Source organism: Vicugna pacos, chromosome 1, assembly GCF_048564905.1.
Source record: "Vicugna pacos chromosome 1, VicPac4, whole genome shotgun sequence".
NCBI lineage: Eukaryota > Metazoa > Chordata > Mammalia > Artiodactyla > Camelidae > Vicugna > Vicugna pacos.
In genome coordinates this window covers 117,234,540-117,252,989 of record NC_132987.1, presented here as the reverse complement: position 1 = coordinate 117,252,989, position 18,450 = coordinate 117,234,540, and the positions used below count along the sequence as shown (strand labels likewise).

General features: G+C 44.1%; 1 protein-coding gene and 1 long non-coding RNA gene across 3 annotated transcripts in view; one reads left to right on the top strand and one right to left on the bottom strand.

The window, feature by feature from the left end:
• Window positions 1-644: 644 nt before the first annotated feature.
• LOC140698664 (uncharacterized) lies at window positions 645-17,270 on the bottom strand. 2 transcript variants are annotated; one of them, XR_012076475.1, is made up of 3 exons: window positions 17,190-17,270; window positions 16,895-17,047; window positions 645-827 (listed from the first exon to the last, which is right to left on the bottom strand). It is a non-coding gene; the product is annotated as an uncharacterized lncRNA (long non-coding RNA). The 2 variants fall into 2 exon arrangements; XR_012076474.1 differs by lacking the exon at window positions 645-827 and adding an exon at window positions 8,511-9,664.
• Window positions 17,271-17,289: 19 nt separating this feature from the next.
• The window catches only part of HLCS (holocarboxylase synthetase), a 172,795-nt gene continuing 171,634 nt past the window's right edge, over window positions 17,290-18,450 (top strand). The window contains exon 1 of the mRNA XM_031687000.2: window positions 17,290-17,633. Coding sequence (XP_031542860.1) covers window positions 17,439-17,633 — 195 coding nt within the window. The 5' untranslated portion in view covers window positions 17,290-17,438. The remainder of the gene's footprint in view (window positions 17,634-18,450) is intronic.

The window sequence follows — 18,450 nt, the reverse complement described above, 5'->3', positions numbered from 1 at the left end:
ACTGAGCATTAATTTGATCCAGTGATTCTTCTAGGTCTGTTCCCAGAGAAACACTTGCCTATGGGCCTCGAAGACAAGAGGATGATCAGAGCAGCATTGTTTGTCAGCAAACAAGCTGGAAATAACCCAGTGTCCACCAGTAGCACAATGGCTAAACAAATTATGGTTAGTCATACAATAGAATATTATATTACAGTGAAAATGAATAAAGTACAGCTATGCACAATTATATGTGTGAATCTTAGCAATGAGTGGAAAAAAATGCAAGCCTCAGAAATTTACTTATTGAATAATATAATTTTTATAATACTAAAAAACAAAACAATGCACTGTATAGAGATGCATCCATTTGTATTAAGAATAATTTTTTTAAAGCGAGGGAATAATAAATGTAAAATTGAGGATAGGGAGGCTGGGGGATGGGGTAGACAAGAAGTACAAAGTTTTTTTTTTTTTTAAATGTACATTGTATGGGGGGGAGGGTATATAGCTCAGTGGTAGAGCTCATGCTTAGCATGCACGAGGTCCTGGGTTCAATCCTCAGGACCGCTGTTAAAAACAAACAAACAAACCTAATTACCCGCCCCCCCCAATCTTTAAATAAAAAAGTCACTGTAAAATCTCCAGGAAACATAGCCAGGATGAAGTGTTTACGAAACAGTTTATCACTTTATTTGATTTCAAAGCTTCTCCAGGGGCAATGCCACCTTTCATGGGTGATGAAAATCTAGGAGGGTGGTTAATCATTAGGATGGCAGGTCCCAGTTGGCTAGATCCAAGGGGTGCAGTCGGCAGGATACAATTTAACGGGAGTAAACATGTTGACACTGGTTTTAAATATCAGCAGCAAAAGTACAGAATTAGGATTAGTGACTTTTAGGGAAAAAAGTCTTTAGAATTTTATATGAGTGCAAGTTCAGTAAGCTGTCAAGCTTATCAGGCAATATTCTAGTTCTTACACTGAGGGGTGGGTACACAATGAACGTTTTATTACTAGACATCGTACCTCACATATAGGTTACAGAAATTCTACTGAATGTGCTGAGTAGTAGGTTACAATTTAGAGAAATCACTGGTGTCTACTATTTTTGTATGTTGAATTTGAAAATTGCAATGTAGATAAAATCAGGAAACCATAAAATGTTAGAATTAGAAGAGGCCTTCAAGATGATAGTCTAATCTGAAATATAACCATTTAAGAATTATAAGTACTAGGGAATATTTATAGTTTGAGAAGTTGGGGGAGGACTCTCTAAACATAACATCAATGGAAAAAGTCATAAAAAAACTGAGGTTTTATTTAATTAAAATGCAAAAATAATGCATCAAAAATCATGTTAGGAGGGTGGGTATAGCTCAGTGGTACAGTGCATGCTTAGCATGCACAAGGTCCTAGGTTCAATCCCCAGTACCTCCAATAAAAAAAAAAAAAGAAAAGAAAAAATCATCTTAAACTAAATTAAAAGGCAAATGATAACCTGGGTTAAAAACATACCAGAAGTATATGCCAGCCCAGAGTAAAATGGCAATGGACTTTAGCACAGCAAAGGAAACTATCAACAAAATGAGAAAATAGCCTACTGAATGGGAGAAGATATTTGCAAACAATATGTTTACTAAGGGTTAATACCCAAAATATATAAAGAGCTCATATAGCTCAACATAAAAAAAAACTTAATTAAAAAATAGGCAGAATACCTGAATAGACATTTTTCCAGAGAAGACATACAGATGGCCAACAGACATATGAAAAGACATTCAACATCACTAATCATCAGGGAAATAAAAATCAAAACCACAATGAAGGGAGAGTATAGATCAGTGGTAGACTGCATGCCTAGCATGCATGAGGTCCTAGGTTCAATGCCCAGTACTTCCATTAAAATAAATAAATAAAATCTAATTACTGCCCCCCCAAATCCACAATGAGATACCACCTCATACCTGTCAGAAAAGCTATCATAAAAAAAGACAATATGTAAGTGTTGGTGAGGACGTGGAGAAAAGGGAAAGCTCGTACATTTTTGGTGGGATTGTAATTTGGTGCAGTCACTATGAAAAACATCACAGAGGTGCCTCAAAAAATTAAAAATAGAACTGCCATATGATCTAGCAATTCAACTTTGGGGTATTTATCTAAAGACACTAATTTGAAAAGATGTATGCATGCCAATGTTCATTACAGCATTGTTTACAACAGCCAAGATATGGAAGCAACCCATATTAATTAATGTGTCCATTGATGAATGAATGGATAAAGAAGATGTGGTATACAGATTTGTATAATGGAATATTACTCAGACATAAAAAAGGAAATATTGCCATTTGCAACAACATGGATGGAGCTAGAGGGTATTATGGTGAGTGAACTAAGTCAGATAGAGAAAGACAAATACCGTATATGTGGAATCTAAAAAACAAAACAAACAAAATAAAAACAGACTCACAGATATAGAGACCAAATGGGTGGTTGAGGGGGTGAGGCAAAATAGGTAAAGGGGATTGAGGTACAAATCTCCATTTAGGAAATAAATAGGCCACAGGATGTAATACACAGAATAAGAAATACTGTCAATAATATTGTAATAACTTTGTAGGAGGACAGATTGTTACTAGACTTACGGTGATCATTGCATAATGTATGCAAATATCAAGTCACTATGTAGTACACCTGAAACTAACAGTACTGTATGTCGACTATAATTCAATAACCAAAAAAAAAAGAAAAATGGCAATGGATATGAACAGATAATTTATAAATAAAAAATACAAATGACCAGTAAAACAACAGAAAAACATTTCTATAAAACAAATGAATGTATATTACAAAACAGAAATGGATACCCAGATAATAGGGAATAAACTAGTGTTTACCAGTGGGGCGAGGAAAGAGGGGAGGGGCAAGAGAGGAGTAGGGTACCTAGAGATACAAACTACTTACTTATTATAAAATAAATAAGCAAAAATTATGTCTTGTACAGCACAGCAAAATATAGCCATTATTTTGTAATAACTTTAAATGGAGTATAATCTATTAAAAGTATTGAATCACTATGTTGTACACCTGAAATTAATATTGGAAATCAACTATACTTCAATAAAAACAACTAACATAAAAGTTTTTCTGGTAATTCAAAAGGAAAGCTAATCTTTTAAAGAGATATCATTTTTCATTAATCAAGACAGCAAAGTTGTTTTAAAACTTGTATTAAAATGCTTGCTATTGACAAAAGTGTGCTAAACTAAGCCCTGTCTTTTATTAGAAGATAAAGTTGTACAACATTTGAGGTAAGAAGTCAGGCTTTATATTTCCATAGTTTTGGAAATGTTCCTGTCCTTTGGCCCAATAATCTTACTTATAGGAGCATAAGAATATATCCCAAACAATTACCAGAAGGGTGGCTAGAAAGTTTTGTATAGGACTGTTCCTTTTAGCATTAGGAGAGCAAACACTTGGGGAAAAAACAGTCCCAACAACAGAAGAATGGCCAAACAAATCTTGGGACACTCAAAAGTGGACTATTTTGTAGGCATCAAAAAATCATTGAAAATGTTGATTCTGATCACCCCTGAATTTCAGCCCTCCCATTTATCAGAAACCTTAGCAGTGACGGTAGATCTCAACTTGAGATTTTCTCTTACCTGGAGTCACTGCCCACCATCCATAAGCCCTTCCCTGGAGGTCAGACACCATTGTTCTTCCTTTTGGGGCGAGTATTATAACTGATGCCATGTGTCAGTCTGGGCCCCACCACAGAATAATGAATTCCCTATTTCCTAGCAGAGAAGAAAACCTCAAGACCTTGCTTTAAGTTGCTGTGCTGAAAGTGAAGGATTCTGGGGTCAGATGGCAGAAATAAGAATCCCTCGTCTCTAGGTGTTGCCCTTAGTAAAGGAGAAGTGAGAGTTAATAGATCCAGATCTCAATGACTCTTGTAATGAAGGAAGGAGTAATTCTGGGAAAAGAAATCCACTGAGTAAGCAATTTAAGCCCCATACCCTGTAACTCCTTCTCCAGACATCCTATCAAAAGCAGCCCAACTTGGCTACTTTTTTTCCTCACTCATTCAGCAAAAACCTTTGCTGAGTCAGAAATACAGACAGATCTTGTCCCTGCCCCCCGAGGGTTTCCAGTCTCAAGGGGAAGGCAGACACATTGTACCGGCAGTGACAGGGGTGGCTGTGTGTTGTTGCAGGCGAGTGTGGAAGGGGGCCTCCTGCCACCCACAAGGAGGTGACATTTTGACATTTAAGGCAAGACCTAATATTTCAGTTTTTCAGGCAGGAGGCTGCTGGGGCAGGCGAGGCCGTGTTCTTGGCCGCCGAGTGGAGGAGGGCAGCGGGAAGGCTGGTCCGGACCAGACAGAAGCCCCCGCCAGTGTGGGCAGCGGGGGCCTGAGCGGTCAGGATTCGGGGCTGTGCCTGGGCAGCGGGGCCCCACCGAGGGGAAGCCCGACCTGCCCTTTCCTACAGCCCGTTTCCCACGCCCCCGCTGCTCTGCCCTCGGGTGCATCTCCGAGGCGGCCGCCCACTCCGTTGGCCTCGGTGCAGCGCCGGGCACAGGTGCCAGGCCCGGAGGCCGGGAGCGCGGCGGCGGCGGCGGCGGCGGGGTCCGGGGCTCGGCCCGCAGGCACGTGCAGAGCGGACTCCCGGGGCTCTGTCGCGCCAGGTAAAGGGACAGGGCGCGGGGGGCACGCTGGTCGGTAGGTCGCCTAAGAAAGGGCTCGGGTTTCCTGCCTTTGATCATGCCCGGGAGGGAGTTATTTATAGGAAGGAATAGTTTAATCACAGCTTGCTCTTATGCTTTTGCTTTTTTCATTTTCAAGATGCCTGACTGGGGGCTGGATGCAGTCAGCTTTCCAGGGCTGGAATCTTGTTCAAAGCGGGCTGCATAAAGCAGTTCCAATTTAGCTGCATCATCGGCTCTTGGCTTGGCCAGGAAACGGCTCGTCCTCTACTTAGGGCTTTATAGGCGTTTTATAAACACGGAACATCGCAGCCCTGTGGTTACCGAGTTGCTTCTTCCTTTACCACATTTTCTCTTTTTATTTCACCAACTTATTTTATTATAAACTTTTAGCTTTTGGGGCTAAGAAGCAGTGTTTGTATAAAGGCATTTTAAAGATCAAAGTTTGTCCTGCAAAGCAAGGGACATCAACCAGGGGCACTGCAGCTTCCCTGGACCCATTCCTGGAGACTGGATAGTGGTGCCTCTATGGAAACAAATTCAGCGAATAAAGCAGCAAAGCCCAGGCTGCGGACGAGAGGGGCTGCATGAATGCTCCCAGTGATTCTTTCCACCAAACCTCCCTTCCCAGACCCATGAAATTTCCAGTAGCAACGGTTTATAATAGGTATGACTTTTTTTTCCTCCTCCTTTTAAACAGTGATTGGCTTTCTCTAAACACTGAAGTTTCAGTTTCTAGGGGAAAATGTTGGCTGAGAAGAGATTTTTATTATGTGACTCACTGGCCTTTTTGTGCAGCTTTCAGCCACAAGGAGAACCTAGCTGTCCTGGGTGTCACTGCAGTGTCTGCCATTTCAGGTTGAGTCTGCTTTTTGATAGTCATCTTCATCTGTGCTTTGCTTGGTGACACATCTTCATCTGTGCTTTGCTTCGTGACACACACACTCCCAGGGCACTCTGCCTTAGGGCCTTTTTAGCTTTTGACCCCCCAGTCCTTTTACTTCCCCAGTTCTCCCTTGATGCCGCCCTGCTCGTCTCTTTGTTCTTTCTTACCCCCTTCGCAGGGCTCAGAGATGCCCTGTCCTGGATGCCACCCAGCAAATCATCAGGATGTAGTTTGTATCAGAGTGTTTCTGCCCTCCGTCCTACACACTGCGGGGTCCTACTCTGAATTTTCTAAATTAACGTGACAGACCCCATTAAAAGCAGCAGCCCAGGGCTTGACACTGACTTCAGTTTAAATCTTACTCTGTTGAGAGATGAAATGACTTAACCTGGAGAAGTGACTCAAGTGGTGGGTCCGTCAGGCACGTGATTGACCAGCTGAGGAAAAGTTTTAGGCAGATGCTCTTTTCCCTGCCCAAGAAAGGCAAGTCCATCTCCTGGAAAAGAGCCCCCTTGTGCATAGACCTCAGAGTCTGAGCTTCCCGCACCCTGAAGTTCTCATGAGGATGAAATGAAAGTGCCTTGCTCTTCTATTCCAGTTGACTTGGTCCACGTGGGCTGTTCCTCGATCAGATCAGAACAGTTAGCCCTCAGCTTTTGGTGCCCATCTCCTTCATCCTCACAGCTGACACCTTGTGGATGCTATTATTCCTGCAGTAGAGCTGTGGAAACAGGACCAGCTCACCATCACGGGGCCACTGTCTGCGTTCACGTGTGTGTGCGTAGTTGGGGGTCTGGGGCTGGATGCCTGACTTCAGACCATGGTCTCTAGTGCTTGACCACACAAAACAGCAGCTCACACAGGCTCAGCCCTGGGTGCTGGGCTGCTAATGCTCTTTCTCATTTTAGTTGTAAAGGTTTTAGTCAATTTTCCCGTTCATTCGACCTCCATACCTGGCCCTTGAAAAGTAAGCTCTTTGTGGGGAAGGTATAGCTCAAGTGGTAGAGCGCATACTTAGCATGCAGAAGGTCCTGGTTTCAATCCCCAGTACTGCCTCTAAAAATAACGAAATAAATAAACCTAATCACCTCCCTCCTGCCCCTAAAACCAAATAAAAGCGAGATCTTTGTTAAGAAAATGGCTCAGGATTGCTAGGAAGACAAACTATACTCAGAGCAAGTGAGCAGGGCTCACCCGTTCGCAGCTGTCTCTGATCCACTGAGGTAGTTTATAGCTTTGAGGCTGCTGTGTGCTTTGAGAGTGTGTGTGATGTTGTCTGGTTTTCCGGAAACTTATGGTACTAATCACCCCAACTGAAGGTCCTGACTCTCCTCCCCAAACAGAAAGAGATTTTTACGTCTGGGATGTAAAGGACCACTCCCCTCTGCTGGAGGAAGATAAATTTGCTTTCTTTGGAGAAAATTTTGAGTATTTCGCTCTCTAGTGGTCAACTGGGTAAAAGAGATCACAGTTCTACCTCACTTTACAAATAGAGTTATCAGCCAGTTTAATTTTAAAACCTTCTATGGAGCACCTACTGTGTGCTACTGCAGTGCCAAATACCGGGGATATGGAGGTGAGTAAGAGGCCACTGCAAACCAAATCCTCGTAAATTGAATCACATTGTAAACGATTAGGATCTGAGAAGTTTTGAGCTTGAAGAGGAAGTTAGAGACGATCTGGTTTGTGTCCCTCCTGCTTTTTCAAGTAGTCGAAAAACTGGGATCCAGAGAGATGAAACGATGTGCTTAAGACTGCACGGCTAGTTAGGCACAGGGGGAATGGTGCCAGTGAAATTCAGTGGAAGGTCATCCTTTAATCTTCATAACTTTTAATTTGGAAACAATTTTGGACTTACAAAAAAGACGCAAACTACAGACTTCAGATTTCACCAGTTTTCCCACTAAAGCCCTTTTTTCTATTCCAGGAGCCAATTCAGGATCCCACATTGCATTTCTAGACTCGTTTTCTAACTTGGGATTTTCCTGTACTTGAGGTTCCGTAAAACAAAATGAATTAGTGACATTCGGTTCTTGGACAGAAAATGTGTCCGAAGTCCCTTCTGTCTACTGGACTATGTATGCTTTGTTTGTTTTCAGAGCCAGCTGTCTGCCCTGGTGATGTCAATGAAATCCCACCTGCAGCTTTCTCGGTGTTAAATGCCACCCAGCCCATCTGATCTGCATATAAACGGCTGTCCTCAGGGCCAGCAGGGGCACATCCTGAACCTTCTGCCACCGTTGAGTCTCATTTCTACTTATTGATTGTTGTGCATGCAGCATTCTTTGCTCCCAGGTGCCTAGTTTATCAAGTGAAGGACTTCGGAGCCAGAAAGACATAAATTCAGCCCCCAGCTCCCCCACCTAGTAGTTGTGGGACCTTGAGAAAGTCACTTAGTTGCTCTAAAATTCAATTTCCTCCTCTGTTGGGGACAGGAGCTCTCTTGCAGGATTATTGAGAGGGTTAAATGAAAGAGCGTGCAGTGATGAGCAGTGCTTGGTGCCTGGCGGCTGTGGAGTAAGTAAATGGATGGATGGCACTAAGGGGAGGCTAGGTGGGTACCATGGAAGGTCTTGAATACCAGGCAGGACCCCCTGAAGTTGCTGGTGGGCAGGGGTGGCCACTGAAGGGTTTGAGAAGGGAAGTGATGGGATCAGGGCTGCACTTTAGAGTCAAACACAGGAGTCCTGCAGGGATTAGCAAGGAGGCATCACATTATTTCCAATGAGAGCAGAATGCAGGCCTGGACTGGAGGAGCAGTGATGGAAAGAGAAGACCCGTGAGACACTGTGTGGAGGTACCACCAACTGATACAGAAATAAACAGGATGCGGGATTGAGAGGAGGAGGGACTCCAAGATGACTAAGTTCTAGGTCCAGGTGAAAAGGAGAATGTGATGTCCTTAATAGAGACAGAAATCAAGATGAAGAGGTAATCTGTGGGAGAAAAATGCATCTGGCTTTATTCATGTTGCTTCTGAGACACCAAGAGACTATCCAAGTAGAGATATGGAGAAGCCACGATTGTGGCACTGGAGCCTGGGAGAGGCCAGAGGATCTGAACACTGTGGCCAGAGGGGTGGCCACTGAAACTGAGTGGGCAGATGGAACCACCCAAGAAGAGAATGTAGGTGAGGCCAGATGTTGGGGGCAAAGGCTCAAGTGTGCCCCATGTGTTCAAAGGGTCAGAGACACAGAAGAGGTGCTGAGAACTAGGGTGTATGAGTCAGCTCTGGTTGCCATAACAAAGGACCACAGACTGGCTTAAATAACAGAAACTGACAGTCTGGAGGCCAGAGGTCCAAGATCACGGTATTGGCAGAGCTGGTTTCTTCCGAGGACTCCTCCCTTGCCTCGTACGTGGCCTTTTTCTCACTGTGTCTTCGCAGTCTCCTGAGGACTCCAGCCACGCTGGTTGGAGCCCATGCGAGTGACCTCATTTTACTCTCGTCACCACTACAAAGGCCCTGTTTCCCAAGAGTCACATGCTGAGGTGCTGAGGGTCAGCACCTCAGTGGAAGAATTTTTGTCCTGGGGCTGTGAGGGGGTCCTTACAATTCAGCCCATAACATAGGAATAGAAACAGAAAATGAGTTTTAAAAAGAGCTCCAGGGAAGAGTTTCAGAAGGACAGGGGCTGGCTACTGGCCTCTTTTCCATGAGTCCCCTCTCCAGTGATTCATGAGGAAGGAGGCTCTTTCAGGCTCCCTGCTGTCTGGCTTCCAAAGGGGTTCAGCCAAGGGGCGGGTAGGAGGCCAGGGGCGTGGAGAAGCGGGGGGAACTCTCCTGTCCCCCCAGCTCCGGCGGTGCCCGCAGCAGCAGCTGCTTTTTCTGTGGCTGAATCTCCCACGGGACAGATTCATGAGGTTCCGGCTTCCACCAGGAGCCCCCAGCTCCCAGGCTGAAGTCAATCCATCTCCTTGCAGGCCGGTAGTGCCTTTCTGCTATTTCTATTCTCTGGGTTGCCCTCAGAGCCCTGTGTTTGGAGTGTTAGCACCTTTGGAGTGTTTGTAGCCAATTCTCAGTATCGAATCCCTGTCAGTGGTTTCTGCTTCCCTGACTGGTCGAGGCACCATGGCCAGGGAGGCCAACACTGCAGAAAGATGGAGAATGGTTAGATCTTTGAGCAATGAGGGTAGAAGCTACAATTCTAGGGGTTAAGAAGGGAATCTCTGTCAACCTGATGGATTTATACCAATTCTCAGTTGAGGTTTTAATTTGTACATACTTTTGAGATTGAGCACCTCTTCATGTTTACCGGCCAAAAGGTTTTTGAAGTGCTTATTAAGCGCCCTTACCCCCATTATTTCTGACTGTTTCTTATCGACTTTAAGTTCTTTATATAGACCAGATATGAAAACTTTATCAAGTATTTGTGTTGTGCAAATACCTTTTCTCATTTCAGAGCGTGTCTTTTTTATAGTGTCTCAATAGAGGTTCTTAATTTTATTTTATTTAAAAAAATTTTTTTGGGGGGAAGGAGGTAATTAGATTTTTATTTAATTATTTATTTAATGGAGGTACTGGGGATTGAACCCAGGACCTTGAGGGTGCTAAGCACACGCTCTACCACTGAGCTATACCCTCCCCTCAAGGTTCTTCATTGTAATGTATTCTGTCTTTTCCTGTATAACTAGTGGTCTCTGTATCTTGACTGACTATTCTTTCCCTAGTTTGAGGTCATAAAGATATTCTATCTTCTAAAACCTTTATAGTTCTAGATTCCTGAGTCCTGCATGTCACACTTTCCCTGTCCATCCATTTATCTATTTTTAACTTTTCTTTCTCCTAAAGTACATCCTCTAGTGAGAGGCTGTATGTGGTAAACTGAAGCCTGAAGTCATATTTCTGAAAATATCTTTTTTTCTTCTCTCTACCTGAATGATCGTTCGGGAAGGTCAACAGTTTTAGGCTAAGTTATTTTCTCTCAGTATTTTGAAGCTATTATTCCATTGTTTTCTATCTAATTGCTCTGACTTTGGAAGCAATCTTTTCTTTCTCAGGTAGCTTTGGAGAATGTCTCTTTCCTTGATAGTGTCCAGTGACACTGCTGAATCTACGTGTCAATTTGTATTTATTATAGTTAGTGTTCTGGGTTATTGCGGAAAATAAACTGTGCATGTGATTTAAAAGCAAGAGCTGCTCTGCAGGAGAGAAGGAGGGAGCGCTCATCACACCCCAGATCTTGAATCTGTCACCCTCATGGGTGTTCTCTGTATGTAAGTGAAGCCTCCCCCTCACTCCAGGAAGTGCCTGGTGCGCAGCAGGGAAGGAGGGGCTTTGTGACACAGGTTAGGGAAGGAGGCCTCAGGATGCCCAGCAGGGGAGGGAAAGGCAGACCCTGTGGTCCTGGGACTTCAAAAGGCTATTTGAAAGGGGTCACAGTGTTTGTCCAAAAAAACGTTTAGGATCTGTCATTTTGTGGAGCATTTTCCTTTCTCCAACTACTGACACGAGTTCTGTCTTCTATGGAGGGGCTGATTTCTTCCTCCTCCTCTGTGGACACACTTGCATCTGATGAGATGCCTTTCCAGAGATTATAACCGCTTTCCTCCACTACGAGAGGGACATGGACACAGTGAGATGTGGGGGAGGGTCCGCCTGCAGTGGGTGTTCAGTGTCTGGTCCAGGCCTCAAGTCCTTACTAAATTAAGTCTCCTTTTTTAAAAAATGTACTTAAACTTCCCAATTAAACAATTCTCATATATCTAGCACATTGAACTTATCTGTATGGCAAACCCGATATTCTCTTGGCTGTTTCAGTACAGTTCATCAACTCAGTAGGGTTTCCATTTAAAAGCAAGGACCTCTTTCAAATTAAGAGTTGTAAGGCTGTCCCTGAAATGGCCACATTCTCTAACACATTTCAAGCATATAAATACCAAATATGCACACATTGCTTGTTAATCCAGAAATATAAATCTATGGTTTTGCTTCTTACAAGGCTTTTTATATTTAACACAAAATTTTATTGAATTAGGAGATGGATGCTATTAAAAAAAACAGTTACTGTCCTAGTTAACTAAGATCGTTTATCACCAGAGATACTTGCTTTTTTTCCCCCTGAGTCTTTATTTTGTACTTTTTTTTAAAAAAAATGGAGGTTCTGGGGATTGAACCCAGGACTTTTTGCATGCTAAGTATGAGCTCTACCACTGAGCTACACCCTCCCCGCCCCACCTTCCTGCGTCTTTAATGAGAATTGAATCCCACTGATTATCATCATATCAATGATTCTGTAACCTCAAGGAGCGTGATCAAATAGCCTCTCTCCGGATTCAAGTCAAACATTACTTATTTCTATCTGCTCAAAGGAGCCAGAAGCTCGACACAGGCTGATCAGTTCTCCAGATACGTTTAATTTTTTAGATCTTTGGACCTAATGAAATCTTGTACTCTGTCCTATTTTTAGGACCAACCAGTTCTTCAGGAACCTTAAAACGAGATGGAACTGAATTTTGGTTAATTCACGTGGCTCTCTCTGCTTTCGCATCACAGCTTAGGGGGTCTTAGTACTGATCCTCCCTTGGGTCAGGAACAGCCTTCTAAAGGAAGAATTTACAATTTACAGACCTTCATCAGTATAATACATGAATCAATAATACAGACATAACCAAGTAACAAGACTCAGCCAGAACATCTTATTCTGCATTCTTTTAGAATACTCCGCCTTTTATTGTGGATCATCCTGCACTCACAGCTCTTCATACCTTTGGCGCATTTCAAATTGTCCTAACTTGGCGAGTAGGGGGTCCCTTAGGATTGGCTCCAGGATCCTTTTTTAAAAAAAAATGTATTTATTTTTAAATTTTTTTGGGGGGAGGTAATTAGGTTCATTTATTTATTTATTTTTTAAATTGAGATACTGGGCATTGAACTCAGGACTTCATGCATGCCAAGCATGCACTCTACCACTGAGCTATACCCTCCCCCTCCAACATCCTTTTGACAGGACCCTGTTTTTCTTTGAAGCCTCTCTGCTTGCTGGCACAAGGTGTCCCAGCTTATCAGGAACCTCTCCTAACACTGAATCAGCCACTTCTCCAAGAATCTTTTTTTTTCCCCCTTCTTAATGGAAAAAGTAGCACATATACTGGTATCTGCACTAGGGTGCATTTTGGGGTAAAGTTACTCTGAGGCCGTATCAATGAACAAGGCTTGAAAAGGCATTTCTTAAAGACATGAGTTCACATAAACTATTTTCAATACTTTAAGGTATTCTAACTTAAAATTCTTTTGATTCTTTAATTTTATCTCCTTTCTCTTTATTTTGACTAATAAAACTGCTTTTTGCTCCATCTGACAATCTGTTCTAAAATAACAGTATGATATAAATATGAGCGTTAAAGCTACTGAATAGAGGTCAAGGTTTTCTGTACAGTCCCCTTGGTTCTCAGCCCCCTAGTGACTAATAATCTCTCATTCAGCTCTTTAAATAGTCATCTGATGGGGGGGTTCAGTTCTACTGTTTCGTTGTGCTTTCAGCTTGAGGGTACCGGTATTCTAAAAGCTGATGGTTTGTAGAAGGTGGCAACATTTAGCAAGCATTTCCTTCTCTTCTTCAGATCCTGGAGGTGGGGTGGTCCATCCACATTGCTGTTCTGTTTTGAAACAGCACAATGTACAACATCCTGTATATGTTTCATTTCACCCCTATCATGTCCATTTACTGTCACTTAAAACACAGTTAAAAGTTTCACACATGTGTGATCTCTAGCCGAACTAACTGGTTCTGCATATTATTTGATTTTTGAAAATATCAGAATGCACATCTTTTACAGTTGGAAAATACGTTTTTACTATAATCAATCCCATCTTAAAACTTAGATTGTGTTTAAAAATGTATTAACGTTCTCTCGCCAATTTAATAGGTGTTTCATATTGTGCTACCAAGATTTATAGTGAATAAACTCACGTGATTCTCCCAGGTAGTGTTACCCTGGCCTACTAACAGCCGATATGTTTCTTTTTATTGCAGGAGATCAGGGAGATAGCTATTATTTTGATATAGATCGCTATTACTTACATAATTGAGAAATAATGACAAATCACCTATAGGCTCTAAAGGTTTTATGTGAAAGCATCTTTTAATTCCTGGGCCACAGTACACATCTTGCCTTTACTATTACCTGTATTTTTAATTACAGACAACTCTGGTGTAGAGTCCTTCTGATAAATATAAAACTTACAAAAGCAAAAATAAAGTTTACTAAAATAAAATGCAATTAGAATAATACGTTTCTTAGTTTCATTATACAATAATAAATCACTTGTGGAAATTTAAAAGGCATTTAATACAAAATTTTCCTATTTGGAATAAAGGTTTTTAAAAATTGGGATTCCAAAATTAACTTCTGATGAAGGGTAGGGGTGGTGCTGGCTGGCTCTTCCCCGGCCTTTAGCTTGAGCATTTGCTAATCAGCAAGATTTAAATGACTACTTTGCTTCCCTTTGATGCCCTGGACATGGCCCAAGCCTCTAATCTATTCTGTTTCGGGTCAGTCCAAAATTGCATTTTTCTTTTTAAATTATTGTTTTGGAGGGCAACTTTTCAAATAGGTGGCCGTTCTTAAGACCCTGGGGATCTCTGAATATCATTTGCAGCCCAACATGTTGTGGAGGAAATAGATTTCTTTTATCTACAAAACAGAGAATATGTACTTTAACTGCTAAAAGTGAACTGTTTAGTTACAGCTGTTTAAATTGCAGCATCTACGCAACACTTCCTCCTAGACTGGGATTCTTTATTTTAAAAGCAAACTTCTCAGCTCTAGCCATTTGACTGATTAGTTTTCTGAATGCTTTCCAGGTTCAGACAGAGCTAATGTCAGTATACCAGGCCTCCTCTGGGGAGGAGCAATCATCTATCTAATGGGGGGCAGGACAGCATCCCCTAGGGGAGTGATACTCTTTTGGTTTACACTCTGCCTTGTCCCCAGTCATCATTTCCAGAGCATGCCTCCTAAGGGCTAGAGACTAGAGACTGAGTCTGGGAAGGCTGTTCTTAGAGACAGCCATTCATTTTGATGGGTTACTGAGGTGGTCTTCAGACACTGGCTGTTGAGCAATGCCCTTCTCCCTGCAGTGATGTTCTTATAAATGACAATCTTGCTTTACATTCCCAGTCTGTGATCTTTTACTTCCACAACAATCTGTGAAGAGTCTTGTAAGGCGTCTAGAGCAGCCCAGATGCAGGGAATGACAAAGGTGGACGTTGGCAATGTTTCTTGAACTTCGTGAATGAATTAGGGATTTTGTTAAAGTGTAGTTGCTGATTCAGTGGGTCTAGGGTGAGGCCTGGGATTCTGCATTTCTAGTAAATCCCCAGGTGATGCTGAAGCATCCAAGGACCACACTTTTGAGTAGTGAGGGACTATAGGATGTGAATCAGGTTCACATACAGTAAGATCCCCTGATATCTTATTTTGACATCTTTCCCCTTTTCTTTGCTATCTGCGGACAATGAAGCTAAGCTCCTTAAGCCTTTCTATCATTTTATGTGGGATCATAAACAGAGCCTGCTGTGTGACTCTTTCTTCTTCCCTTCTACCTGCCTTCCTGTATCCCTTCCTGGGCATGAATGGTATCAGTGCTCCTCAATCCAAGGGTCAGGAAGGGACCTTACCTGCTTCTCATTTCATAGTGACCTACTGTGGTCCCCATTCTTTATAAGCCAGAACTGGCTGACCCCAACATTTTCCTACGATGTCTTCTGAGACCATGACATCTTGAAGTATCTAAGGTCAAGCCTGGAAAGTTCTCATCCAGCCAGATGGAGCTGTGGCATCTGTGGGGAAGTGAAGTTTGCAAAGCTCTTAAGGAACCTGAAAACCTAGGGATGCTTGTGACTTTCAGGTAGAAGAGATGACCTTTCCATTCCTAGCAGGGGTGGAGAGACTGGTCCTTAGAGCCATAAATCAGCAAACTCCAAGAAGGCTATCTGAAGTGTTTGTCTAATGAAACATTAGGATTTATCACTCTGTTATGCTTTTTCATTTTCTAAATTCCTGACTTGTTAGCCCTGTGTTATCATGAAGGGACCAAGTCCCTCCACAGAAGGGACTCGTTCATTTGTTCTCCCAATGACACAATTTTATGACTTGTTATTGTGCTGGAACCTACTTTCCAGCTGCCACTGCCCTGTAGGGAAGTGTAGGATATGGCTTCAGCCCTGATCATCAAATCTTTTTTCCATTTCTGGTCCACTGTGAAGGTCCACTTACCTTGTTTTTGAGCCCAGTTATTTCTTTTTGGTTTCTCTCTTTTTAAATCTATTGTTGCTGTGTGTACTAGGGAGGATTTCCTATGTCATCTGACCAGAATTCTGAGGTTGTGAAAGTGGGTTTTCTATACTGCTATTTTGAGCAGATGAATAAATGTTCAAGGTATTTTAAAAGACAGTCCTTGGATTAAGAAAGACTTGGGAGTGGCATTCCTGATGGCTTTTACTGCATCGTACCACCCACTTACAGCAAAGGCCAGAACAGGAAGCAACGCAGGGAAAACCTCGGCCCTGTTTCAAAGTTGCTGAGGTTCTTTACATACTGTCTTAAAAAACAACAAGGAGGTACCAGGGGAGAAAGCACTGCCAGCATCAGGAATCATTATACTTCTCTTAGGGGACAAGAACACTGTGAATCATAACTGACATTTCCCTCTCCCTACTGGTCTTAGGATGCTCACAGTCCAGTTGGTGACCCACATGTACCAGAACATCAGGCAGCCTTTTCAGTGCTCATCTGTCTTCAACTTGTTTCCCACTCTTATTTGATTATTTTTGAAAACTGAAGTATAGTTGATTTTCAATGTTGTGTTAGTCTTAGGTGTACAGCAAAGTGATTCAGTTACACATTATGTCTATTCTTTTTCATATTTCCATTATAGGTTATCACAAGCTACTGAATATAGTTCCCTGTGCTATACAGTAGGTCCTTGTTGTTTATCTGTTACATATAGTGTGTATCTGTTAATCCCATACTCCTAATTTATCCCTCCCCTTCCTTTTCCCCTTAGGTAACCATAAGTTTGTTTTCTATTCTGTTTTTTGAATAAGTTCATTTGTGTCTTTTTTTTTAAGATTCCACCTAAAAGTGGTATCATATGATATTTGCCTTTGTCTGCCTTACTTCATTTAGTATGATAATCTCTAGGCGTTTCCAAGTTGCTGCAAATGGCATTATTTCATTCTTTTTTTATGGCTCCTGCCCTTATTTTAAAACAGTCCATAAGTGCATGTACCATTGCATTCTATGAACTTACGTGATTTATCTTAAAATCCTTTTTTGCATGAAGGCCTAATATAATCTAATGAAACCAGTCTCACCTTATTTTCCCACCTGGACTGGCTAGCGGCTGTGTGTATCAGTACACGTTGACTCCTGGCACGAGGCTGGTTAATGTTGGTTGTTGTCGTTAAAAACATACAGAGCGCCTTCCTCAATCTGCCACATATCGCTCAAGGAAGGAAGGCCGGACTCTGTCTTAAACCGGGCCAAAGAGCCACAGGGCTTATTCCCAGGCCCCAAACCTGTATCACCCCGCCCCCCGGCCTGCCCTCTCCCTCCACGTTACCTCCGTCCTCCACCCTGAGCGGCCTCTCCTGGCCCCCTCCCACTCACCTCTCCCGGCGCAGCCTCCTTTCTCCATCCATCACCTCCCTCCCTCCTCACACCCTTTCCTCCCAGCCTGGCTTCCCGACTCCCTCCATCAATACGGCTGCCCCTCCCGCTCCCCCGCCGCCCCGCGGCCTTCCCGGGGCGGCGCGGCCTCTTCCGGCCTGCGGGAGGGCGGGGCCGGGCGCTCAGGCAGGCGGGCCGGCCGGTGGTGCGAGCGTCCGGGGCCCGCGCTCCGCCGCCGGCCGGCCGGCCATGCTCATCACGCTGTGCTACCTGTACCTGTGGGCGCGCTGGGGGCGCCGGCCGGCCGCACTCGTGCGCACCACGGTGCAGCGGCTGCGCGCCTCGCGCTGCTCCTTCACCTTCTGCGGCGCCGCCGCGCAGCCCCGGGACGCCCGCGTGTGCCTGAGCCGTGGCGGCCGCGTCTTCTGCGTCGGCGAGAGCCAGGTGGGCGGGCGCGGGGCGCGCGCGGGGGGCGGGGGCGGGGCCGGGCGGGTTGGGGGGCGCGAGGGCGGGGCCGGCGGGGGCGCGGCCTCCGGTCCGCCCAAAGCCGGAAGCGCCCCCGGGACCCCGCGCCGTCCCTGTCCCCGGGCTGTGCAGCTCGGCGGCTGTCTCCGCGAGGCCCTGAGGCCGCGGGGCTTGGGCTCCCGGGAGGGCCAGATTCCGGGGCTCCACTGCGCGCGGTGCCCGCGGGAGCCTGCAGAAGAGGACCGAAGGCGGAAACTGTGACATGCAATCTGGTCGCCTCTCCACGAGGTGCCGGCGCAAGTGTATGGACGCCTGGCTCCTGGCATGTACCCGTGTGTCTGTGCGATGTGGATTAGCACCTGAGCAGTGCTCACCTGGAGTCTCTTTCCTGACACCCTCTCTTGCCTACACTGTAGGCTGGAGTTTGGTTGAACCTGATTTTAGGGAAAGACAGCAAATCCTCAGCTTTCTGTCAGGTATTTCCCAGGTGACAAAACACTGCCCTGTCCCCCGCTCCTGCCAGTTGCGTCATTTACCAACCGGGGTACCTGCTGATTATCTTTGCATCTCTATGGTTTCGTTTTGCGTTGTTTTGCCTTCCGGCCCAATATTTAACCTGGTGGCTACAAGTTCAGCGGGCTCTGTCACCCATTGTGTAACCTAGGGCGGCCGTTCAATCTCTGCAAAAGCTCTGCTATCTTTCTGTAAAAGGAAACAATAGTTCCTTCCACTCAGCTACTGGAAATGGGCTTCAAGGTGCAGTTCTGAGCAAATTTCCATTGATATCGCTGAGATT